Source organism: Myotis daubentonii, chromosome 6, assembly GCF_963259705.1.
Source record: "Myotis daubentonii chromosome 6, mMyoDau2.1, whole genome shotgun sequence".
Classification (NCBI taxonomy): domain Eukaryota; kingdom Metazoa; phylum Chordata; class Mammalia; order Chiroptera; family Vespertilionidae; genus Myotis; species Myotis daubentonii.
The window spans coordinates 95798452-95823798 of NC_081845.1; the positions used below are offsets into that span (position 1 = coordinate 95798452).

At 54.6% G+C, this 25347-nt stretch overlaps 2 protein-coding genes across 2 annotated transcripts; both read left to right on the forward strand.

Annotated features, from left to right (window-relative positions):
• The first annotated feature begins 328 nt into the window (after nt 1-328).
• Nucleotides 329-3547, forward strand: PSMB8 (proteasome 20S subunit beta 8). The gene is made up of 6 exons (XM_059702041.1): nt 329-794; nt 1490-1637; nt 1793-1904; nt 2295-2424; nt 2798-3002; nt 3238-3547. The coding sequence occupies exons 1-6, from the start codon at nt 564-566 to the stop codon at nt 3324-3326; spliced, it is 915 nt and encodes a 304-aa protein (XP_059558024.1). The 5' UTR covers nt 329-563; the 3' UTR covers nt 3327-3547.
• A 1356-nt stretch (nt 3548-4903) lies between these two features.
• Nucleotides 4904-16161, forward strand: TAP2 (transporter 2, ATP binding cassette subfamily B member). The gene is made up of 12 exons (XM_059702043.1): nt 4904-5034; nt 5328-5827; nt 5909-6023; nt 9937-10067; nt 10453-10658; nt 12459-12656; nt 12745-12873; nt 13991-14179; nt 14323-14496; nt 14620-14779; nt 15047-15183; nt 15467-16161. Exons 2-12 carry the CDS (start codon nt 5335-5337, stop codon nt 15659-15661), a joined length of 2127 nt encoding a protein of 708 aa, XP_059558026.1. The 5' UTR covers nt 4904-5034; nt 5328-5334; the 3' UTR covers nt 15662-16161.
• Nucleotides 16162-25347: the final 9186 nt, after the last annotated feature.

Consider the following 25347-nt stretch of genomic DNA (forward strand, 5'->3'; position numbering starts at 1 on the left):
GCAGCAATCACGCGAGGAGGTGAGGGCTGAAGGGCAGCGCTTGTGGGTGCCTGCGGGCTGGGGGACCGTTGAACCGGGAGAGGCCCCAGGAAGGACCACGTGGGCAGGTCCAGAGGCTGCGCCCTCTCCTGGGTGCCCCTCCCCCACGCGCTGCGAGTATATTCTGTTGCCCCCAGACCCGTCCTCAAGACTCAGAGCCCCAGCTACTCCGGTACCTCCGCACTTTTATAAAACGATGCGCACATGAACATCCCTCCCCGCCGACGTGACCCCGCTCCGGCCTCTTGCGGACTCCGGGTTTCTCCTGGAGACTGCGCCTTACAGGAGGCGACTCCCACCCGCTCCGGAAATGTCCGGGAGGGTGCCCGCGCCCGCGGTGTCTCCCCCTCATCCCATCGCCAAGGGGCTTTCGAAGCCTCTTCATCTCGTCCTTCCTTTCTTCCGGCCGCCTACCCCTCTGCTCCCACCGTCCCTGCAGGGGAGCGGAGGAGCCTGGCCCCCGCACACACCTGGCCCCCGCGCTCCTGTCTCCTTCTCGGAAAGGGCAGGGGGATGTGGAAGACATGCTGGTTCCCTCCCCTTCGGGCTGCGGACTTTCGCTTTCACTTCCTCGTGCGCGAGCGGCAGATCTCCGGGTGCTGGCCGTCATGGCGCTGCTGGAGGTGTGCGGAGCCCCCCGAGCGCGGCCCGACGACTGGGCTTTCCCCCTCTCGGGAGGCCGGCCCGGCTCGGACCCGGGACACTACAGTTTCTCCACGCGATCTCCGGAGCTCGCCCTCCCGCGGGGAATGCAGGTTCGGGCGGGGGGAGAGCCGGGAGGCGGAGCGGGGCGCGGAGGAAGCGGGGGTCCTCCCGGAGCCGGCGCAAGGGGGCCACCCTGGAGCCGCGGGGAGCCGGGTTTGGCCTGAGGCAGGGAAGAGGCCACGTGGCACCGCGGCGACGGCCTGAGGGTTAGGAGTGCGGATGGGAGGGAGCGCTGGAGGTGGGGAGGGGCCCCTCGGAAGGCCGGGGCGCGCTCCTGCGGGCTCCCATCACACAGCGCACGAAGCCTGTCTCACGCGCCCGACGGCACCGGCCCTCCGGGGGTCTGTGCGCACCGGGCGGTTAGCCGCCCACTGGGTGTGTCTTGGATCAAAGTCACGTAGACTAGATTTGGGGCCTCCCTGTAAAATGGGGACACCAGCAATAAACGTGTTTTGTGAGGGCTAAGTGACCCAATAATGAAAAATCGTTAAGGTCATCATTAAGAGCTTTAGCTGTGGCCACGTTTATTTTCTTGCTTTTCTGTTGTGCAGAAAGATGGAAAGGGCGCCTCCTCCCCCCCCCCCCCCCCCCCCGCCATTTCCTTGTAGAGACGGCTGTTGACGATTCAGTTTACTGTGGTTGGGGAATCTCTGTAGCTCCTCGCTAGGATGCCCTCCAGCCCTCCCCGGAGGGAGCCGCCTGCAGGAGTTTTCACTGCCCTTTCCCGCTCTTTCTCCCTGGCCAGCCCACGGAGTTCCTCCAGGCCCTGAGCGGGGATGGAGAGAGCAGCGTTCAGATCGAGATGGCCCACGGCACCACCACCCTGGCCTTCAAGTTCCAGCACGGAGTGATCGTGGCGGTGGATTCTCGGGCCTCGGCTGGGAATTACATCAGTGAGTGGCCCGTCCCGGAGGCCAGCTCCCGGGCCCTGCGCCCTCTTCCCAGCAGGGCCCAGCCTCTGCACCCAGTGGAGGCTGGTATTGACTTAGGACACACAGGGAGAGCTGTGGGGTCATCCCTCGTCTCTCAAAACCCCGTCTTCTTCCAGGCACCTTAAGGGTGAACAAGGTGATTGAGATCAACCCGTACCTGCTTGGCACCATGTCCGGCTGTGCGGCAGACTGTCAGTACTGGGAGCGGCTGCTGGCCAAGGAGTGCAGGTAGGCAGCCTCTCTCTGCCTCCATTCTGGACCCTGGGCCCGCAGACCACTGCTCCTCACCCTTCCCCCTGCTGACATGGCATCCTAGTGCCCATGCATTTCACAAATCTCACTTTGTGTTCCTGTCAATCACCCAGATAATTTGTCAGGTTTTTTTTTTTTTTTTTAGCACCGACACCATCAATCCTGGTGGGATAGTATCATCGCTAGTATTTGTAAAATGTGGCTTAGATACTTTAAATTTCAAATCTCTCCCTGATCCGTAGGTCCCACAAAACCTTTCCCTTCAAACGCTTACCTCTTCAATCACTGCCTGCCCAGCAGGTGGGCTGCTGGAGAGCTGGCCTCCTGCCCTCTAAGCTCTCTCCCCCCACGCCCTGTCCTCTCCAGACTGTACTACCTGCGGAATGGGGAGCGCATCTCAGTGTCAGCAGCCTCCAAACTGCTCTCCAACATGATGTGCCAGTACCGGGGCATGGGCCTCTCCATGGGCAGCATGATCTGCGGCTGGGACAAGAAGGTGGGTGCGCTCGTCCTCCCTGTCCCCCCACTGGTGACGAGAGATCGGTCCTCCGTTGTACCTCCCACTGCCTCTCCTACAAGATACGTGGCACCTAGAGTCCTCGGTGACAGGCCTGTCGCTGCGTATCCACGGCCATCTCTGGGTCCAGATGGGACCATTGGTTCATAAGCCTTTTGATAGAAGAGCTGATGTCAAGTCCCCCCCCCCCCGCCCCAAGTTCTATGCTTGTTACTTAAGTGCTGCCCTGGCTCAAACACCCCTGTGGTAAATTCTTATTCTTTTGTCCACTTTCTATGGGTCACATTTGAAACTGCGTGTGACCAACAACTCCCTCTCCATTTCCAACCCGGAACTTTCTCGCATCCATTAGGGTCCTGGGCTCTACTATGTGGATGAGAATGGGACTCGGCTCTCAGGAAGCATGTTCTCCACGGGCAGCGGGAACTCCTATGCCTACGGGGTCATGGACAGTGGCTACCGGCCCGATCTCAGCCTGGAAGAGGCCTATGACCTGGGCCGCAGGGCTATTGTTCACGCCACCCACCGAGACAGCTATTCTGGAGGCGTTGTCAACAGTAAGCGACCAGTGCTCCCAGCCCTGGGCCGGGACGGGGGATGGACACTGGGTGAGGGGGTGAGGGGGAGGCGGTTTTCAGAGCCAGGGCACTGAACCAGGGGTTTTCAAAAGAGGGGCACTGTAATACAGTGGCAAGGGCGGTGGTGTGTGCTGTTGTCACGGCCTGCAACATAACCATTAACGGGACTTGCCGGAGCGGAGGGGGATCCATGTTCTTTCTCGTTCGCCCACAGTGTACCACATGAAGGAAGACGGCTGGGTGAAAGTGGAAAGTACAGACGTCAGCGACCTGATGCACCAGTACCGGGAGGCCAAGCAGTGACCGAGGCGGCTGGCAGGCCTCCTCTGGGAAAGCCTGGGGCCTGAGGCAGCTTACCCTCCAGGAGAAGGAGGGCCTAACCCGAGGAGCCCAGGGAGAGAGAGCCGGTGGCAGTGGCAAGGCGGGGCGGGCTGTCTCTGTTTCAAGGACCAACCCTCCTCCCCCCCCCCCCCAAGCCATCTGGATGCCTCACTAAGTACAATAAAGGAAACGGTTGTAACGCCTCTGTGCTGTGGCTGAGTGGGCTTGGGTTGTGAGGGTGGGGGCGGGGACAGGAGAGAAAGAAAAGCTTTTCCTTAGAAGACAGACTCAAACCCCCTAAGGAAATGGGACCTCACCAAATATTTCCCCTGGGTTTGCTGCCATCTGCACCTCTCCAGGACCCAGGACCTGATCATCGTTATCTGTGGACACGTATTTGCAGTTTAATTCAGGGTAGGGCGCTAGAACAACTGTTTCTGAACTGACAGCGTTGGATGACAAAGCTCCCACCTCGAAGGTGTGTGGTGATTGGGAACGCGGCACCACCGACCTGAAGCAGCACTTGGGAGATGTTGGGCTTGAATGTAGAGATGGACATCAGGGGCTCAGGGTCATGACGTGTCACGCTCCATCGCAAGATGACAGGACCAGGATTGAAGGGGAAGAGATAAGGAGGACGCCCTCAAGTGGGGGCTATGAGGAAAAGTCAGGAGGTTAGACAAATAAGACAGACATACTGCCATTTCCCGGGTCACGCTGGAGCCGCAGGGAGGAACGTGGCCGGCCACCTCCCAAAGGAGAGTTGTTAAAGGAACAGCTTGAAAATAGGGCGAAGTTGAGCACGAAGCTTTTTCATTAGGGAAAGATCCTTAAAATCCCGAGTGGACAGGGTGGGGAAATTGTAGCAACCCCCCACTTTACGTTTCTCCCCTCCCCCCAGTGTTTCCAATTTGAAGTGACTAGCTGGAAGCCAGACCAACAAGGTTTCAAAAGGGTCGTTAGGAATCCCAGCCGTCACCTCTAGGACAACTTGTGTTTGGGAGGTAGTTTCAACCCGAGGAGTCATTTCTGGAATCAGCCAATGCCCATGCCCCATGCATAGGCTCTGAGTCAGGCTGGACCTGCAGGGCCTCGGCCACTTGGGTTCTCAGTGCCAAACGAAACCAAGAAACCAAGTCCATTCCTCAGGTGCGGGAGCTGAGTGGCTGCTGCCTTCTGTTTGGGAGCCCCTGGACTTGGCTGTTTTTACCCCCAGACCCTAAAACTGGAGCTTGGGTGAGGCAAGTGGGCACTTCTCAAAACCGGCTCAGAGCTTGAGGTAGCAAGACCTGGAGGCAAGACAATCCGGTGGTTCTCCAAGTACAAAGCATCCCAGCCCTTGAAACAGTTTTTTTGTTTTTACTTAGTGACAATTTTTAAAAACTGCAACTGTTTTCTGTTAGAGTAACAGTCGCTAAGGGCAAGAGACTCCCGGGCCAGCAGGTGCAGCCAGGAGGGGGCCCTGGCGCGGCGTCTGCGGTGTCGCGCGCCCCCCGGTGGCCGCGCGGCGCAGAGCCAGGGCCGGGCCAGGAAGCGAAAGCGAAAGCTGTAGCGGGGACATCCTGGGACCTGGGACCTGGGGGCTGGGGGTGGGGAGGGCGGACCGAAAGGAAGCTAGGCAGAGGTGCGGGAGCGGTTTCCGAGCTCAGCCTTCAGCATCTCACCGGGAGACCTCCGGAGCTGCAGGCCGGTGAGTCCGTGCGGGGGGGCACCCGCAGCGCTACCAGGGACGCCGCCCAGCCTGCCGGTCCCCTGCGCCCCTGCTTCTTGCCCCCTGGACCCGAGGGTGCGGGGGCAGGGCAGGGGTCGCGGGGCTTTTAAGGATGAAGGCCCCGGCCAGGCTCCCTGCTGCCTTCTGTCGGGGGAGAGATGCCCCGACACGGACGCGCGCACCCAGGAGCTTTTGGGGTCCGTCGGCGGGGTGGGGAGGGGAGGGACAGGGTGGGGACTCCAGCTCCCTAATTCTCTCCCTCCGTCGCGCAGGCACACCATGGGGCTCCCCGACCTGAGGCTCTGGGCCTCCCTGCTGCTGGCGGACTGGGCTGTGCTCCGGCTGCTCCAGGGCACCCTGGACGCTCTGCTCCCCCGGGGGCTTCTGGGCCTGTGGCTGGAGGGGACCCTGCGGCTTGGAGGGCTGTGGTGTCTGCTGAAGCTGGGGGGGCTGCTGGCACCGGCCGGGACACTGCTGCCCGCGCTCTGCCTGGCGCCCCCTCTGTTCCTCTCCCTGAGGGCGCTGAGCCCAGGGGCCTTGAGCGCGCCCCCAGCCAGCGTGGCTGCAGCCCCGTGGAGCTGGCTGCTGGCGGGGTACGGGGCTGCGGCGCTCAGCTGGGCGGTGTGGGCCGTGCTCAGCCCCCCCGGGGCCCCCGAGAGGGAGCAGGGCCAGGGGCAGAGCCAAGCCCTGATGTGGCGGCTGCTGAAGCTCTCCAGGCCGGACCTGCCCTTCCTCGCCGCCGCCTTCTTCTTCCTCGTGGTGGCCGTGCTGGGTGAGTCAGGCAGGCTCTGGGGGTTGGCGGTGGGAAAGGCCCTGGCCCCTCACCGTCCTGACTCACCCTGCCTGGTTCCAGGGGAGATGTTAATCCCGTATTACTCTGGCCGTGTGATCGACATCCTGGGAGGCGATTTTGACCCCGAAGCCTTCGCCAGCGCCATCTTTTTCATGTGTCTTTTCTCCTTTGGGAGGTAGGTGATGGCCGACGGTCCATGTGCTAAGCCCCAACAGGGCCCCTCGCAGTCCTAACTGGCACTTACTCAAACTGAAGCGTGCGTGCGCCTTCTTACCCGCCGTTCTACTTCATGCGTCCGTTCATTCCCGCATCCCGCCATTCTTGCCACCATCTTCAAAGTTTATATTACATCATCACAGCACAAAGACAGCGAATGCAGGACACAGTGCAGTGTCTCAGTGGCCCCTCAACATTTTCATCTCATTAAATTCTTCTTCTCCTTTGTCTTCTCCCTCCCACCTCAAGTTTGTTTCCCAAGTTACCCCTTGTCAGGGCGGGCATTTCTCCCTGACCCTTCCCCACTCGCCTCTGAAGATCTTACCCTGCCCCTTGTCACTCCTCTTTCCAGCACCTTTTCTGTTTCCCACTTCATGGCTTTCCCCTCTCTTTTTAGACATACCCAGGAGTCTGCTGTCAGCCACCTACCTACCTCCCTACCTCCCTTCCTAGGGCGGGGCTAGGATGGGTAGGATGAGGTGGGCGAGGCACCGAGGGCACACAGTGAAGGAGTTGCTCACTCTGCTCACCCTCGTACCTGGTAGCCCAGAAACCACTTCTTCATATGTCTTCATTCCATTCTTGCTTCTTTTTGCTGAAACCGATTTCTTAAAAGTGGTGTGTGTTTTTTTAAAATCAAACTTAAAAAAAACCAAACGGTCATCAATTCTCTTTGCTTCTGTAGCACTCGGCATTAACAATCTCTCATTATTGATCTCTTTCTCGAGTTAGCTTTTATGAACTCTCTTTCCCTTCCAGGCCATTCTGGAGACGTCCCTCCTCTGGACCCTTAAGTATGAACTTTCCTCCTCACTCAGGCCTTTGATCTTTAAGAACATTCTCCCCACTGAGCTGACTCAGTGCATCTCTGTAGGCGTCTCCAAGATCCGCGTTTCCGTGTCCAGCTCCAGCCGTGTAATCCAGTTGCCCCCTCGACCTTTGGCGTGGACAGCCCACTCTCATCTCACACTCCGCATACCCGGGGTCCAGATACCTCCCCCTCCCCCCAGGTCTTGTTCCCCTGCCTGAAAGCATCAGTCCCCTGGGCTCCAGCATCAGCGCCAGGGATGCCTTCCTCGTGTTCAGAACTAGCCGTGTCGTTTTCTGCTTTCACAGTGTTTCTCCTATGGCTCTTTTCTCTCTGTTCTCACTGTGATCAAAGTCCAAACCCTCATCATTTTGTGACTGACAGCCTCCCAAACCTGGTACTAGATTTGTTTGAGAAACCCATATTTTGCAAAATACCCGCTTCCATGCTTTCACATTTCCCCTTCACATTTTATTGTAAACTAGAGGCCTGGTGCACGAAATTAATGCAGGTAGGGTCCCTAGGCCTGGCCGGTGATCAGTGCTGATCAGAGCCTTCCGGATGCTGGCCAGGGCCTTCCTTCGTTCTGTGCCGCCCCCTGGTGGTCAGTGCACGTCATAGTGAGCAGTTGAACTCCCGGTGGGTGGAACTCCTGAGGGGACAAATTGCATATTAGCCTTTTATCATATAAGATATCTGGTTGGGATAGCCACTTGGCCTGGAGGTCAAACCCTCCCTGGAATTAGCTACAGCAATCGAGATTTAACTATAAGACTTCGAACAAAGACCACTAGGGGGTGCACCAAGGAAACATAACAAAATGCGGAGACAAAGAAACAGGACAAAATTGTCAATGGAAGAAATAGAGTTCAGAACCACACTTTTAAGGTCTCTCAAGAACTGTTTAGAAGCTGCCGATAAACTTAATGAGATCTACACGAAAACTAATAAGACCCTCGATCTTATATTGGGGAACCAACTAGAAATTAAGCACACACAGACTGAAATAACGAATATTATACAGACGCCCGACAGCAGACCAGAGGAGCGCAAGAATCAAGTCAATGATTTGAAATGCGAGGAAGCAAAAAACATCCAACCGGAAAAGCAAAATGAAAAAAGAATCCAAAAATGCGAGGATAGTGTAAGGAGCCTCTGGGACAGCTTCAAGCGTACCAACATCAGAATTATAGGGGTGCCAGAAGATGAGAGAGAGCAAGATATTGAAAACCTATTTGAAGAAATAATGACAGAAAACTTCCCCCACCTGGTGAAAGAAATGGACTTACAGGTCCAAGAAGCGCGGAGAACCCCAAACAAAAGGAATCCAAAGAGGACCACACCAAGACACATCATCATTAAAATGCCAAGAGCAAAAGATAAAGAGAGAATCTTAAAAACAGCAAGAGAAAGAAACTCAGTTACCTACAAGGGAATACCCATACGACTGTCAGCTGATTTCTCAACAGAAACTTTGCAGGCCAGAAGGGAGTGGCAAGAAATATTCAAAGTGATGAATAGCAAGAACCTACAACCAAGATTACTTTATCCAGCAAAGCTATCATTCAGAATTGAAGGTCAGATAAAGAGCTTCACAGATAAGGAAAAGCTAAAGGAGTTCATCACCACCAAACCAGGATTATATGAAATGCTGAAAGGTATCCTTTAAGAAGAGGAAGAGGAAGAAAAAGGTAAAGATACAAATTATGAACAACAAATATGCATCTATCAACAAGTGAATCTAAGAATCAAGTGAATAAATAATCTGATGAACAGAATGAACTGTTGATTATAATAGAATCAGGGACATAGAAAGGGAATGGACTGACTATTCTTGGGGGGGAAAGGGGTGTGGGAGATGTGGGAAGAGACTGGACAAAAATCGTGTACCTATGGATGAGGACAGTGGGTGGGGAGTGAGGGCGGAGGGTGGGGCGGGAACTGGGAGGAGGGGAGTTATGGGGGGGGAAAAAAAAGGAACAAATGTAATAATCTGAACAATAAAGATTTAATTAAAAAAAAAAAGAAATATTCAAAGTGATGAATACCAAGAACCTACAACCAAGATTACTTTATCCAGCAAAGCTATCATTCAGAATTGAAGGTCAGATAAAGAGCTTCACAGATAAGGAAAAGCTAAAGGAGTTCATCACCACCAAACCAGTAATGTATGAAATGCTGAAAGGTATCCTTTAAGAAGAGGAAGAAGAAAAAGGTAAAGATACAAATTATGAACAACAAACATGCATCTATCAACAAGTGAATCTAAGAATCAAGTGAATAAATAATCTGGTATCATAATAGAATCAGGGACATAGAAAGGGAATGGACTGACTATTTATTCTTGAGGGGGAAAGGGGTGTGGGAGATGCGGGAAGAGACTGAACAAAAATCGTGCACCTATGGATGAGGACAGTGGGTGGGGAGTGAGGGCGGAGGGTGGGGCGGGAACTGGGAGGAGGGGAGTTATGGGGGGGAAAAAAGAGGAACAAATGTAATAATCTGAACAATAAAGATTTAATTAAAAAAAACAAACAAAAAAACCTTTGCTGGACAAAAAAAAAAAAAAAAAAAAAAGATATCTGGTTGGTCTAAGAGTTGTCTAACTCCAGGGCCCCTAGAGTGGGGAACAACAAGATAGGGCTCAGGGACTTGAGGGGGTGGTTCCCACAGAGAAGTACCCAGGGTGAGGAGGAAGGACTTTGGGGTGGGGAGAAAGGAGGCTGAGACCGAGGGGAAGCCTGGAGGGATAGCTGGGGGAGGCCAGGCAGCCACAGCCGACCTCTACTTACAATATCTTCTCACTTCTATTGTATTCTTCCCTTGCGTCTGGCATAAATACTGGTGAATTTGTACGAGTTAGGATTTTGTTCTGAGTATTGCTCACCAGGCCTTTTTTCCCTTGTCCTCTGCTTATTTCTGCCCCCCTTGCCACTGTCCTTGTCTGGTTCATTTCTTTTCTGCCTGTCCTGGTATACTTCCCCCAACTTTGCATTTCTTTTCATTCTGTGCTTTCTCCTTTGTTTCCCTCACTCATTCCCTCCCTCCTTCTCCGTCCCCGCAGCTCGCTGTCCGCAGGCTGCCGAGGAGGCTGCTTCCTCTTCACCATGTCCAGGATCAACTTGCGGATCCGGGAGCAGCTCTTCTCCTCCCTTCTGCACCAGGACCTGAGTTTCTTCCAGGAGACTAAGACAGGTGAGGCCTGGTGTCCAGGAGGCTAAGACAGGTGAGGCCTGGCGTCCAGGAGACTAAGACAGGTGAGGCCTGGCGTCCAGGAGGCTAAGACAGGTGAGGCCTGGCGTCCAGGAGACTAAGACAGGTGAGGCCTGGCGTCCAGGAGGCTAAGACAGGTGAGGCCTGGCGTCCAGGAGACTAAGACAGGTGAGGCCTGGCGTCCAGGAGACTAAGGCAGCTGGGGCCTGGAGTCCAGGTGTGGGCTTCCCCTCCACCGCACACAGCCTGTCCCCTGGCCTGCACATGGAGGAGGTGCTCAGAGGAGCGGCTGTGTCAGTGGGGAGGGTCAGGGGCAGTTGCTGGGTCTACATTGCGCAGGGCTTCCTCACCTGCTCTGTCCTCCCAGGGGAGCTGAACTCGAGGCTGAACTCGGACACCAAACTAATGAGTTCCTGGCTTCCTCTTAATGCCAACGTGCTCCTGCGGAGCCTGGTGAAAGTGGTGGGACTGTACAGCTTCATGCTCAACCTGTCGCCTCGACTCACCCTCTTGTCTCTGTTCGAGGTGCCTCTCACCATAGCGGCTGAAAAGGTGTACAATGGCCGCCATCAGGTATGCGTGGCAGTTAGGGAAGAACCAGTCCTAGAGGTCTCTTCTCAGCCCTCAGGGCAGCAGTTCTGGCAGCTCCAGAAGGTCCATGAACCCTGGGACTGTAAGCGTGTGCGTGCGTGCGTGCGTGCGTGCGTGTGTGTGTGTGTGTGGCGGGGAGGTGGAGGAGAAAGAGAAGGATGGAGGGAAGGCACATTTTTCTGAGGAGAGGGTAATTTTCATCAGAGTCTTAGAGGAGTGTGCACATACCTTCCCCACAAAAGATTAAAACTGCCACCTGAGAGGGTTTAGGCAGCGCTTCCCCCTTATAATCAGCAGGGGTGTAGAGCAGGTAGAATGTGCGGTCATGTTAGCCCCATCTCCTCTCTTTTACAAAAATTGTAAATATGCATCACATAAAAATTACCATTGTACACCATTTTAAATGCCATTTCGGTGGCATTAGACACATTCACACTGTTGTACCACCGTTTCCAGAAAGGGGACCTGGCCCCAAGTGGGTCTGCCTAGGGCTGGCCAGGAGTGTGTGGGTTCTTGACTTTGTGCAGGAAAATTTTACAACATGAGTCCAGGTGACTATGAGGAAATGTTTATTATAGCTTCGGGCGTAAAACAGGGAAGGGCCTAGAAGAAGCTACAGGAGAGCCCAGGCTGGGCTGCCCTAGCTCTCTGGGGAGTCAGAGAAAAGGGGTCTTGGGGGCAGGTTCAGGGGATTAGCCTGGGACGAGCTGCCGCTGCCCAATGCTCCCCTGGTTGCAAGCCTTGTGGGGTCCTTTAGGGTTTAGGAGGTGCACGCCTATGGGGGGAAGAAGAGGGGAAAGGGTATGGAGGGGCTGCTCCCAGAGGGAGAGCCCACGCTGGGTCCTTTGTCTTGAGGCTTTATCTTCTCACAGGCAGGAATCTTAGGGGAGGTGTTGGGGTTTGGGGTGCGGTTCAGCAGAATACTCATCAGTTTTCTAGGTGGGCTCCTTCAGGGCCATGGTCTCCACCAACGGGTCAGTGCCAGGGCAGGGGGCCGTCAGTCATCGCAGCTGGTCCTGGCTTTGCCCACCTGGCTTTGCTGCCTTTGTGAGCCTGCAGCTGAAATACAGCTGAGGCCTAGATGCTGTCTCTAGGGAGGGGACCTTCTGCATCTGCTGGAAATTGCTCTGCAGCGTGTCCAGCTCTCTGCCTCAGTTTCCCGATTCCACTTGACCTGGCTCATGGCCTGTCTCACAACCATCAGCACTGCACCCTGCAGAGCTCTTTTCAAACGGAAACTCCAGCCCATTAAACAATAAATCCCCATCCCTCCCTCCCCCTGGCTCCTGGCAACCACCATTGTACTTCCTGTCTATGGATTGATTACTGAGGTATCCTATAAATGGGTTCATACAGTGTTTGTCTTTTCGTGACTGGCTTACTTAATGTAGCATGACGTCCTCGGGGTTCATCCATGTGGTAGCATGTGTCAGAATTTTTCTCCTTTAAACCACTGAGCCACACCCCTAGTTGGTCTCTGGTCCATGTTGTTACATCTCCACCTTCTGTAAAGTAGCTGTGGCTCCTTGGGAAATGACCCCCACTCTCTTGTCGAGACACAGGGCGTGCGAGTGAGCTCAAATGAAGGGAAAAGTAGTGTGTGCCCCCCTCACTCACCAGCAGGACAGTGCCTGCTCCCTTGTTCCCTCCCTCCTGCGCGTTTCCTCCGGGAAATGTAGGGAGAGGGAAAGAGGTCAGCTCGTGTTCCTGGGCAGCCTGGCAGCCTGGGGCTGGGACGCTGCCACAGCGCGCGAACCCCCGCATCTCCTCCCGCGTTTCCAGGCGGTGCTTCTGGAGATCCAGGACGCGGTGGCGCAGGCGGGGCAGGTGGTGCGGGAGGCAGTAGGGGGGCTGAAGACCGTGCGCAGTTTTGGGGCTGAGGAGCACGAGGCCTGTCGCTACGAGGAGGCCCTGGAACGGTGCCGGAAGCTGTGGTGGCAACGAGACCTGGAAAGGGCCCTCTATCTGCTCTTCCGGAGGGTGAGCCGGCCGAGTGGCCTGGGGGCGGGGCTGGGACGGGAGGGAAGGGAGGCGTCTGTCTCAGCCCCGCCTTCCTTCTCCCTCCCAGATGCTGCACTTGGCGATGCAGGTGCTGATGCTGAGCTGCGGGCTGCAGCAGATCCTGGCCGGGGACCTCACGCGGGGCGGGCTGCTCTCCTTTCTGCTCTTCCAGGAGGACTTGGGCCACCACGTGCAGGTGCGTCAGCAGCCGCGCATGCTCTCTCCGTCCCTCTGTTTTTCTCTCTGGCCTCTGGGCCTTGGGATTTATTGGTTCTCCTTAAAAACACAAGACAAAACTAAAGCCCAGCTCATTGTGTTATGAGGAATTTAAAACATAACCCCCCCCCCCCCCCCACACACACACACCACCCAGGACAGACTATAATGAACCGCATGTACCCATCACCCACTTTAACAAGGATCAGGTCATGCCCACCTTGTTTCACCTGCACTCTCCCCTCCTCCCCACCCATAGTATTTTGAAGAAAATCCCAGATATAATTTCATATGTAAATATTTCAATTGTATTTCTAAAATATAAAGTTTAAAAATATAGCCCGACTGACATAGCTTGGTTATATATGTAACCACAAAGCCATTATCACACCTGAAAAATTAACGATGATTCCTGAAATTCACCAAATACAGTCAGTGCTGCCTGGGCTTGCCTCATACATGTAATGTGTGCGTGCATTGCATCCCCTCTCTCGGATGGAGCTGTGGTGGCATCAGCCACGGGCTCTGACATTGCCATCCCGTTCCCTGCCCGCTGGACACACTCCCCTCCACCGCTTGTTGGACTAGAAAAGGCAGAAGGAGCATTTAGCTCTTTCCCTGGATTTACCAGGCTTCAAAAATAGCTCGTCACTTAATCTTGGGCTTTATTTTGTAAATTCCCTAGACATTTGTTGAACATTTTGTGTGTGGAGAACTGTGGGAGGCGCCACGGTGGGCACAGTGCCCCCTAAGGACGTCCCTGTCTCCTGGGCAGGTCCCTGTGCACCAGCACAGCCCGCAGCGGGACTAGGAGCGGCCCTGCGGGACGGGGAAGGGGGGGGAGCGGGAGGGCGGGGGTGGGGGGGGCGGGGGTGGGGGTGGGGATGCGGCCCGCGGTGCAGAGCAGCTGGAACAGGGGGCAGTGGTGCTGCTTGTAGACCAGCCACCAGCCGGAGCGCACCTTTAAAGGCGGACCCTTTTCTGGACGAGGGGAGTGTGTGTGTGGGAGGGGCGGGGGGCGGGGTGGACATGGCAGAGCGGCGTGCACAGCCGGAGGCCGGTTTCTGGGGGGCTGACCCTGCCCTCCTGTCTCCCAGACCCTGGTGTACATGTGCGGGGATATGCTGAGCAACGTGGGCGCCGCCGAGAAGGTTTTCCGCTACCTGGACCGACGGCCGAACCTGCCTCCGCCGGGGACCCTGGAGCCGCCCACGCTGCGGGGCCTGGTGGAGTTCCGGGACGTCTGCTTCGCGTACCCCCACCGCCCGGACCAGCCGGTGCTCAAGGTGCGCGGGCGGGAGGGACGGCGCCCTGCCCGGTGCCAGGCGTGACCAGGCCTCAGACTGGATCCGCTGCGGAGGGGCCCGCCCGCTCTAATGGAAAGAAGGGCCGGTGGGAGGAGCGGCGCCTTAGTCTCCTGCTCTTCCAGGGGCTGACGTTCACGCTGCGCCCGGGCCAGATGACGGCGTTGGTGGGGCCCAACGGCTCTGGGAAGAGCACCGTGGCCGCCCTGCTGCAGAACCTGTACCAGCCCACGGCGGGGGCGCTGCTGCTGGACGGGGAGCCCCTCGCCCAGTACGAGCACCGCTACCTGCACAGGCAGGTGTGTGGGAGGAAGGGCAGGAGCCGGAGGGGGGGCAGGTGCAGCGGGCACGGGGTCATGGGGACACTGGGGGGGGGGGCGAGGACCCCGCGACGCGCCAAGTCCCCCGCTCCCTCCGCGCAGGTGGCTGTGGTCGGGCAGGAGCCGGTGCTGTTCTCGGGCTCCGTGAGGGACAACATCGCCTACGGGCTGCAGCGCTGCAGCGACGAGGAGGTGATGGCGGCTGCCCGGGCGGCCCAGGCGGACGAGTTCATAAAGGAAATGGCGCACGGACTACATACAGGTACCTCCGCCCGGAGAAGCGGGAGCTTACTTTTGGGCGAGGGCGGTGCCCCTGTAACCCCACGGTCTCTGCTCCCTCGCCCTCCCCTGGGCCCCCACTACCCCTCCCAGCACCAGGCGCTCCGGGGCAGCCCAGCGGGTGCCACCCACCCCGCCCTTACCCAGGGCTCCTCGCCTGCCAGGGAAACACCAGCTGTGCCCCGTCCCTGCTTGTGGGAGGGGGTCGTGGCCACTTGTAGGTGAAGACGGGTGTTTCGTGGCCTCTCAGACGTAGGGGAGAAGGGGAACCTGCTGGCCGTGGGGCAGAAACAGCGTCTGGCCATTGCCCGGGCCCTCGTGCGGGACCCTCGCGTGCTCATCCTGGACGAGGCTACCAGCGCCCTGGACGTGCAGTGCGAACAGGCGGTGAGTGCGGGGCGGCGGGCCTGGCGGGGCAGGGCTCCCCGTGGACGGAGCACCTGTGTCTTCTTGTGCGTGTGGGGGGGTGGGGGGAGTGGAGAAGCTGGGGGGAGGAGAGGATGGGGCATGTGGTGTTGGGGGCAGCCCCGCTGCGGCCTGTGGCTGAGAAGGGCAATGCAGCCCATTGTGGGCCCTTTCCTGCCTCCTGGGTTTCTCGCCGTCTGTACCCTAAACCGGAGGGGCGGGCCGGGGGTGTGGCGCCCGTCCTGAGGCTGTGTGACCCCTGCAGCTGCAGGACTGGCGCTGCCGCAGGGACCGCACGGTGCTGGTGATCGCTCACAGGCTGCAGACGGTGCAGCGCGCCGACCAGGTGCTGGTGCTGCGGCAGGGGCAGCTGCTGGAGCGCGAGCAGCTCCAGGCCGGCCAGGACCTCTATTCCCGCCTGGCGCAGCAGCTGGAGGGCTTGGAGGGCTTGGAGGACTGAGGCCCGGCACTGGCCCCCCATGGCCGCCTTCGGACGAGCAGCGCGCTCTGAGCCTCCTGGGCTGCACCTCCCGGCAGCCCCGGTGGCTCGTGATGCAGGTTTGGACCACGCGTGCCTTTGCTTGCGGAGCGGGCTGCTGTCTGTGCCCAGCGACCTTATTTCCGCGAAGAGCAGCGCAGTGCCTGGTGCTGAGCTTGTACTGTGCAGAATAAATGTATTTTAAAATACTTTTCTTGTGCTACAAGCAGCACACACTCACATGGAGAAGTAGTCAGACCTCTGTTTCCCTTCCCAGAGGTGACCACAGCTACTCTTTTGCCGGCTATCCTGCTGGTCTTTTATCTGCTCTTTGAGAGCTACAGTAGCCAAACGGACATAGATTTTCAGAGGTTGCCCCTCTGTATCCTTCCCCATTCCCACCAGCGTCTGATATTTTGGGAGCCAGGGTAGGGAGGGGCAGAGCTCAGTCCCATAATTAACGATGTTAATAAAAAATTGATAACTGCTGTTTATAGTGTTTAATGTGAATAGGAACTGTGCTAGGTGCTTTTCATGTGTTATCATTTTGAGTCCTTATTCTCAGTCCTATGAGGTTGGCTACTATTATCCCCATTTTATGGATGAGGAAACCGAGTCTCAAAGAGATGAAATAACTTCCCGAAGCTTACACAGTGGAGCCGGACTTTGAATCCAGGCCTGACTCCAGAGCCCACACTCGGCCATGTGTCCTAATAAGCTCTTATCTACTACCTGGCACAGGGCTCGAGTCATTGTAGACAAAACTAAATGTCTGTTGGGTAAGTGAACAAATCTGTTTCCACCGTCCTCATTCTCGGTCCTCCCTACATTGACCAACCAATGAAATGCAAAGCTGCACACATTTCTGGTTACTGGGAGGGGCTACCTGTGAAGGCTCCTATTCTAGGAAGCAGAAGCTTTCACATTCCCAGAAACAGCAGGTACTTTCCAGCGCTGGCGGGGAGCTGGCCAGGCTTCTGCTGGGGATTCTGTTCTGCCTGGAAACTAGGCAGCGGGTGAGAAGAACCCTGGCTGCCCGCCCGCAGCGCCGCAGCTCGGGCTCCTGAACGTCGTGAGGGTGAAACACGGCTTTGGAGAGACGCAGGCCAGCTGATTCCCTCCCCCGCCCGCCAAATGTCCTTCCTGCCTTTATTCAATGGGAATTATAATTCCTGGACCTCCCAGCCTGTGGAAACCAGCCCTCATGAAGAAGACGATTTGTTAAAATTCTGTGGTATCCTCAGTACAACTGCACCCACAGACCCATAATACTGTAAACCCAGGAAGGAAAGTGGTCGGAAGCCACAGCTCAGCAGCGATAGAGCTGGGAGGAAAAGTTGGGCGCCGATGGCAGTGCAGGAAGCTGCAGCGGACGAGGGTCTTAAGCTGCCCCCAAAATTTATCTCAGGACAAACTCCCAGGTACACCTGTGTCCGGGACACAGAAGAATGTTCCCTGACAGTCAAGGCAGTCGGTCTTGACTGACAAACCCTACCGGTGTGGTCTGTTCAGCAGCCACAGGGAGTGTTGCTTGCCCCAGAGTTCTAGTTCTCTTCACTCACCCCGCCTGCCCCCAGCACCATGTGTTTTCCCATCTTGTCTCTGACCTTCAGTATCTTTCCCACTCAGTCATGTTTCACTCGTTACAAAGGAAGATATGAAAGGAAAGGCGGAACCTTAGGAGCCCAGAACAGCCTCTACCTCCTCCGCCCTGTTCAGCCGGAGCGGTGAATGCAGAGGAGAAGCGTGGAGTTGTGAGATGTGAGGGAAAGGACTAGGGAATAAGGAAAACAAACATCTCCCCTGTTTTGGGTGTTCAGCAAGTGAAAGGAGCACCCCTTTATTTGAGTCTGATGCCATCTAGTGGTTCTAGGAGTTTTCAACAGTTTTATGGACTCATGAATTATAATAATTCAATAACAATAACAATCATTTATCGAGTCCTTCCTGTATGCTACTGCTGTGCTGTGCCTGATATATATATTCTTAGTTTATCTTTAAGGTAATTCTAAATGGCAGGTATAATCCAGGAGACTTAGACACATGTACTGACTTCCCGGGGCCACAGAGCTAGGAAGAGGTGGACTCTGCCAGCTTTACAACAAACTAGACCAGAGCTGTTGCCTATACTTCCTGCATCCACTTACCCTCCCACTATTCTTTCTTTTAAAAGATACAATGTATTTGAATATGTGGGGGGTCCCCTGCCAGGGAAGGTGCCATGGCTCTCCTTTAAGTCATGTTGACTGAACCCAAGGCTTGGGCATAACCCTACCTTGGGGGCATTTCTAGCCAAAAGGTGAGAATGACTTCAGCTCAACTCTTCAAAGCCCAGGTGCGGGGGGCAGGGGGGGGGGATGGGTTTTTATTATGTAAATTCAGTCAAGTACCTGGAATACTTCCCTTATCTTGAGTTTTGGTGAAACCTCCTGGTATTTTGGGGAATTGGGACTATAAAATAAACACGCTGCTTTGGGACTTGGTCTTTCTGCCTCTCTGCCAGAAGAGGACAGAAGCCCACTCAGGCCCAGCTTTGCTTTCTATTTTGTGTCTGTCTTTCATTTTTCTCAATCCCTGATACATCTCCATTTGAAGGAACCGGTTCAAGCTCTCTTTCCCGTGCCGGTCACAGAAAAGGGAGCCACACGCCCCGGAACAGAATAGGCAATTTGTTGATGTGGTTTAAATTCAAAAGGCACAAAATGGTGCACAGAGGAAAGCCCCACTCCCATCCCTCCCCACGGTTTGCCAGTACACCGGTCGCCATCCCTGCTTGGAGCTCTATGTTTATCCTTACAGAGAAATTTAATGTTCACTTAAGCATATATGTGTCTTGCTCCCTAGTTTTACCAATAACAACTCCCTAAATTCCTTGTTCTTTTAAACATTAGAAATACAATTTGGGCCAAAAGTAGGTTTACAGTTGTGAGTACACAAAACACAAAGTATTCTTGTATGATCATTTATTAACTAGAGGCCCAGTGCATGGATTTGTGCACAGGTGGGGTCCCTCTGCCTGACCTGCGCCCTCTTGCAATCTGGGACCCCTTGGGGGATGTCAGACTGCTGGTTTTGGCCTGATCCCCGCAGGCCAGGCCGAGGGACCCCACCAGTGCACAGATTTGTGCATAGGGCCTCTAGTATGCATATAAGATCTTTGGTTAATCTCTTCCTGCCCTCCCCTCTTCCCACATCCCTTTGAGATTCATCAGTTTGTTCCATGTGTGCTAGGGTGAGGGACTGCGGCATGGAAGGGTTACAGAATGTTACAGAATGTGCTGGGAGGGGGGACTGACGTATGGAGGATTGTGTCAGGGTTAGGAACCATAGAAGAAAAATTGCTAAATTGTCTTAGAAAAACAATGTGTTATGATACGCTCCAGCCAGGTGTGACTCTGTTTACTCCCCCTTTGTGCTTATGAACTTTCCATGAACTTCTAAGGTAACACTGTTGTGCTATAAAGGATCATGCTGCACCCTTGATCTCTGCCACATGCTCCGAATCTCCCAGAGGGGGAGATAGGTGCTGTGGTCAGCTGGCCAGCTTAATAAAAGGCTCTTAAATTTCAATTCTGAGTCAGTGGTCTATCTCGTTGAGCCAACCCATAACATTTGGAGGCCTGCAGCGAGATACCCGGCAGGGAGGAGAGGGACCCCTTGTTTAGGGCTGGAGGCTCTCCCCTAGCAGGGGTGAGAGGGACCCCCTATTCAAGGCAGGAGGCTCTCCCCCGGCAGGGGTGAGAGGGACCCCTTGTTTAAGGCAGGAGGCTCTCCCCCAGCAGGGGTGAGAGGGACCCCCTATTCAAGGCAGGAGGCTCTCCCCCACTTGTCACCGGGCACTCAGCGAGATACCCCACACCTGTGGAGAACGATTACCAAGGAGGCCTCCAGTCCACCCAAAACTTTCAATTCGGAAACCGAGCCACCTGGACTCTCGAGAGAGGTAAAGACCGGTCGTTAAACAGGAATTGGGACGTCCCATGGAAGGACCTATACGGAGGGCTGGACGCAGCGGTACTCCTGGTCCTGACCCGCGGCCAAGACGGTGGCTGGGGTCCCTGGTTCGTGCGGCTGTAGGCTGCACTGGGTTTGTCTGTCTGGTATTTGTTTGTCTTGGTGTTTATTGTCAAAAAGTTGTCTGCTTCTGTGTACACCCTGCTGCAATGATTTTTGAAAATTTTCAGGACTTCAAGGAGTGAGCTGCAGGTCCCGGGCAACCTTGGGTTGCATTTGGCTGATTTATTTTGTCTTTGTCCTTTGTTGTCTTTGTCTTTGTCAAATGGGAAAGGGTCAGTCATCTTCGTCGATCCCCTACCAGTCAGGCCCACTCCGGGTGAGTGGAAGGGGAGCTTGATCACCTCCCGGGAAGCTATAGAGCTCCAACAGGAATTGGGAAATTGTTAGGAATTGGGTGGATTGTTTAAACTCTGAGTGAATGTCTGGTGAAAGTGTGTGAGTGTGGAGGGAGGGGGCCTGCCCTCTCCTCTCCTTTATGTGGCTCCACGACTTCGGTTACGGAGTCCGAGTGGGCCCCAACCTGCGGTTCCGCGATTTGTCATATGGCATAACGGTGACTCACCCCCATGTGGAGGTGACCAGGCCCGGGGTTTATACAGGTGCACCTTAGCTACGACGAATCTAAGCTCCCAAGGGACGCGGCCAGGCGGGCATCTGCGTGAGGATCTGTGAAAACAGGTCACCCCCTCCCTTGTCTGTCTCTCACCACCGATCATCATGGGGTCGGGACAAAGTTTGTTTGTTTGGGACTAGCCAAATTACTACAGAGAAGGAGGACTAGATACAGCTCCAGCCTGGGCTAGTCTATTAAGAAAGTGTAAATCATTACTGGTCTGTGTAAAGTAAAAGCTACTTTGATTTATTCTGCTTTCTGTTGATACGCTTGGCTGAACGGTTGGGCTGGCCCCTTTAATAGTCTTCAAAGCCTCTTGCAGCTGCAAGAATTATTTTTTCTCAGAGTCTTTTGCTCACTGTTAAAGGGGAATCAGCCTACTTAGTTAATAAAGATTTCTGTCTATCAGTTGCTCTAACCTAGGTTGTAAATTTACTGTATTAAACTGAAGTTCTGGGGTAGATTTAAAAGTTATAATGTTAATGCTTTTGATTTACAGCGATTCTGTGAATAGGAGTGGCCCACTTTCCAGGAGGGGTGGCTGGATGCAGGGTCTTTTGATCTGACCGCTGCCTACCGGGTCCATTATGTCATATACGGCCACCCAGGGCATCCTGACCAAATTCCTTATATTCAGGTTTGGATTGACATATTGTCCAAGAAACCCCGGTGGATGAGGGCTCGCCTCCCGAGGGGAAAATTGGGACAGAGACAGAGAATTTTTTGGCCGGGCCCCAGAAGGGAAAGGCTCCCAGGTCCTTCAGGGAGAGCAGGAGGAACCCATTAGCCGGCCGCCCCCTATGGTCCCCAGGCGCCGGATCTGGGTGAGCCCCGGCCTCAGGCCCAGGCCACGCCACCAGCTCTTGTCAGAGAGAGAGGGGAGAACCTGCAGGACCTTGCGACATCCGCCAGTCCTGCAGTTCCTATGTTGCCACTCCGGCAGGTCGGCCCTCTAGATCTGGGGCTAGACAGGCAGCCCTCTGGGGATGCAAGGCAGATGGAGGCGCTATTCCCCAGCTCCAGACCAGATTGGGGAGTGAATGATCAAAGAAGGGGGGCTGGATGCCTGAGCTGCCTGCAGTGGCCCTAAAGAAAAAGAAGCAGCAGCAGTAGCGAGAAAGTACTTGGGCCTTTGGCTTACAGGCTACAGCAGTTAAGCCAGAAGCCAGTGACTAGTACTAGCCTTCCTACAGCCCCAGAAATAAAGTAGCAAGCCTGAGATCTATGAAAGCTGCAGATAGAGCTAGTAAAAGCTCCCTGCTTGCAAATGTACTGAAAGGGTTTAGTACCTGTTGCTGCTGGAAGAGGAGGGGCTGATACCCCTTCCAGTGCATTCCCTTCAAAGAGGCCTGGTCGCTGCTCTGCCATAAAGGGGACTGGTGGGAAGACAAGGAAAGCAGGGCCCTGTAACTAATAAACAGAGTTAAGAAAAGGGCACTCTCCCTAGACCTGGGAGCCATCAGGACTTTGAAATTCTCCAAGAGAGGAGAAGTCTGACTCAGAGACTAGCCAAAATCTCGTTGGGTTAGGAGGACCGGAGGCTGCATATTGAACTTATAGACTGCAGTTTGCTAGGCAGAGGTCCGAGCCCAGTTGTATAGGGGTTAAGCTACCTATGTACAGCAAAACAACTTTCTCCTGTGCCAGAATACATTTTAAGGAAATTAGACAAACTATATTTGTGGCTAGAAAGAAAAATTAGCCTATATGTAAACTGTCCTGAAAGAAGACTATGTAGGATAAACCCAAAAGGTAAAAGGTGTCTAGCTGCCGAGAGGGCAGTTGCCCAGATGGGCAAAGAAAAATACCCATTAAATTTTGGTCTCTATTGAGAGACAGTTGACATTTAGCAACCTGTATACTGTCTTACAGGCCTGTGCGACCATGCCCATGTCAGGGGTGGCACAAAACCTCAACTGTAGGAAACTGGGGAAGGCCTGTCTAGAACAGAGGGGGTTAATAAAGTGGTGAATACTAGCCCTCTGTTACAGACCCTGTGAGGTCCTGTGACATGTAAGACCCTGTAAGGAAATAAAGCTCCTTTAGTACAGATTAAGGGCTGTGTTTCCCTCCAGGCAACCCAACTGGAACCCCAATAGTGACAGGGGAAAGGAGGCTCTCGATCGGTATCGCCAGACTCTATTAGGGGGCATCCAAGCTTCTGCTTGGAGAGCCACAAACCTCTGTAAGGTGACAGAGACAGTCCAGGGGCCTAACCCTGATGCCCCGGAAAGTCGGAGGGCTGTCAATGTTGCATTTGTTTCCCAGTCGACCCCAAATATTAGGAAAAAATGACAGAAATTAGAAGGCTTTGAGGGGAAATCAATCTCTAAGTTGGTTGAGGTGGCCCAGAAGGTTTTTGACAATCGGGAGGACCCGATGGCAGGTTTAAACACCCGGATGGCCAAGGTCCTCCTGGCCCTGAGCGAGGAAGGAGGCCCAAGGGGCTGGAGAGACAACAAGGGCAAAGAAAAGCCTCGCGGAAGAAAAGGAGTCCAACCCAGGCTTGGGAAAAATCAATGTGCATTTTGCAGAAAGGAAGGACATTGGAAAAGGGAGTGCCCTGAACGTGCAGGGGAACCAACTCCCTCCCATGCTGGTGGAGGAGGTGGATTGGAGTTGTCGGGGCACAGCTGGCCCCCAGGAGCCCAGAATGACCCTGACAATGGGGGGCCAAAAGGTGGACTTCCTTGTGGAACTCATAGCACTCACTCAGGCCCTCTGATGGGGAAAGGGAAAAAGAGTAAACATTTTAGCTTCCTGAAAACAGCTGCCTTGAACCCAGCCACACTCCTCCCTGATGAGAAGGCAGAGGCCCCTTTTCGTGACTGCGAGGAGACACTGACTACCCTCACTTCCCTCCATGAGGACCTTGTGGACCAGCCCCTGCAGAAGCCGGATGAGACCCTCTACACGGACGGGAGCAGCTTCGTAGAGGAAGGTACCCGGTATGCGGTATGCGGGGCGGCAGTAGTGACATGAGGAGGAGCCAGGGGAGATCTAAGAAGCCCTGGTGAGTGCCCCGGCACTCGTCCTGCCAGACCTACGCAGGGACTGCAAGGATATATCTCCTCACACTGCCCTTACAGGAGGCCAAGGAATTGGCTAAAAGACCAGTAGGGCCCCTAGAAGTTCTCGTAGCCCTGCCAGCAGGAAGGCTCCCAGAGAAGCCTACTCATCTGCCGGAGGAGCAGAGGCTAGCTGAGAAACTAAGGGCCCGGGAAGGAGAGGCTGGATGGCTAATTCTGCCAGATGGGAGGCCTATAGTGCCAGAAGCCCTGGGGTGGACCATTGCTTCCCAGGCCCACTAGAGCACCCACCTGGGGGGAACGAAGCTATCAGAACTACTGGGAGGAGAATTTTACATCCCAGGGCTCCAGAAAATATCCCAAGACTTGGCTAGAAGGTGCCAAGTGTGTGCCCGGGTAAACCAAGGGCCCCCTGTTGTGGCTGCGCCGGGACAGCGATTCTGAGGTCAGAACCCTGGAGAACACTGGGAAGTGGACTTCACCAAGATACCAGGAGGACAAGGAGGGTATAAATAATTGCTGGTTTTCATTGATACCTTCTCTGGCTGGCCTGAGGCATACCCAACCAAGGCAGAGACAGCACAGATAGTAGTTAGAAAACTCCTCACTGAAATTGTCCCCCGGTTTAGCCTACCACTATATATGGGGTCCGACGATGGCCCGGCGTTTATCGCCAAAGTCACAATCCATAGTTAAGGCCCCGAGAGTTACTTGGAAATTGCATTGTGTTTATAGACCACAGAGTTCTGGACAGGTAGAGAGGATAAATCGGATCTTGACGGAAACATTAACTAAATTAAAATTGAGACTGGCGAAAACTGGGTAAGTCTCCTTCCTTTTGCCCTCCTCAGAGCTAGGTGTATTCCGTATATAAAAGGACTCACCCCTTTTGAAATTATGTTTGGCAGGCCGCCACCTCTTCTTCCCCGCCTAAGGGAGGAAGAAATTGCCTGGCTGTCTACCCGAAATTTGCTTAAGTCCTTACAGGCTTTGCAGAGCAGCGCCACGTCAGCACGGGTGGTGAGAGCCATACAGGAGGAGGACGTGCTGAGATCCAGTCCAACACAGCCTGCCTTCTCTCTGGGTAATCTCGTCTGGGTGAAGTGCCACGACCCTAGCAGCCTGGAACCTAGATGGGATGGACCCTACCAGGTGGTGCTGAGCATTCCAACTGACATCAAAGTCGTAGGAAAGAGGCACTGGAAATTGTAACCCCGTCCTCCTGCCTCTCACCTGGTGAACTGACCAATGGGAAGGAGAAAGACATGGGAACTAAGACTATGTCAGCGGCCGAGCCAATTCTTCACCATCAAATGCCGAACTCTTCCCCGGTGGCTCGACTCCTACATTGCCAAATGCCTCCTCAATTTCATATTGTAGAGGAGGGCACTGAATCAAAGATTTGATTCGGGCATAAGACCAGTAGGGAATGTGCTAGGGTGAGGGACTGCGGCATGGAAGGGTTACAGAATGTTACAGAATGTGCTGGGAGGGGGGACTGACGTATGGAGGATTGTGTCAGGGTTAGGAACCATAGAAGAAAAATTGCTAAATTGTCTTAGAAAAACAATGTGTTATGATACGCTCCAGCCAGGTGTGACTCTGTTTACCCCCCCTTTGTGCTTATGAACTTTCCATGAACTTCTAAGGTAACACTGTTGTGCTATAAAGGATCATGCTGCACCCTTGATCTCTGCCACATGCTCCGAATCTCCCAGAGGGGGAGATAGGTGCTGTGGTCAGCTGGCCACCTTAATAAAAGGCTCTTAAATTTCAATTCTGAGTCAGTGGTCTATCTCGTTGAGCCAACCCATAACACATGTTTCTATGCCTGTGCACTGAGCATCTGCCTCCTGGTTGTCAGTGCGTGTCATAGCTACTGGTCAAATGGTTATCTACACTAATAAAAGAGAAAAATGGTAATTGGCGTACGACGCTACCCTTTTCATTGGCTAATCAGGACTATATGCAAATTAACTGCCAACTAAGATTGGCAGTTAACTGCCAAC

Coding starts and splice junctions, on each gene's coding strand:
- TAP2 (XM_059702043.1), top strand. CDS start 5,335: ATGGGGCTCCCCGACCTGAGGCTCTGGGCCTCCCTGCTGCTGGCGGAC. Junction 10,659..12,458: donor TGTACAATGGCCGCCATCAG/GTATGCGTGGCA, acceptor CCGCGTTTCCAG/GCGGTGCTTCTGGAGATCCA. Junction 14,497..14,619: donor ACCGCTACCTGCACAGGCAG/GTGTGTGGGAGG, acceptor CCCTCCGCGCAG/GTGGCTGTGGTCGGGCAGGA.
- PSMB8 (XM_059702041.1), top strand. CDS start 564: ATGCTGGTTCCCTCCCCTTCGGGCTGCGGACTTTCGCTTTCACTTCCT. Junction 795..1,489: donor CCCTCCCGCGGGGAATGCAG/GTTCGGGCGGGG, acceptor CTCCCTGGCCAG/CCCACGGAGTTCCTCCAGGC. Junction 1,905..2,294: donor CTGCTGGCCAAGGAGTGCAG/GTAGGCAGCCTC, acceptor TGTCCTCTCCAG/ACTGTACTACCTGCGGAATG.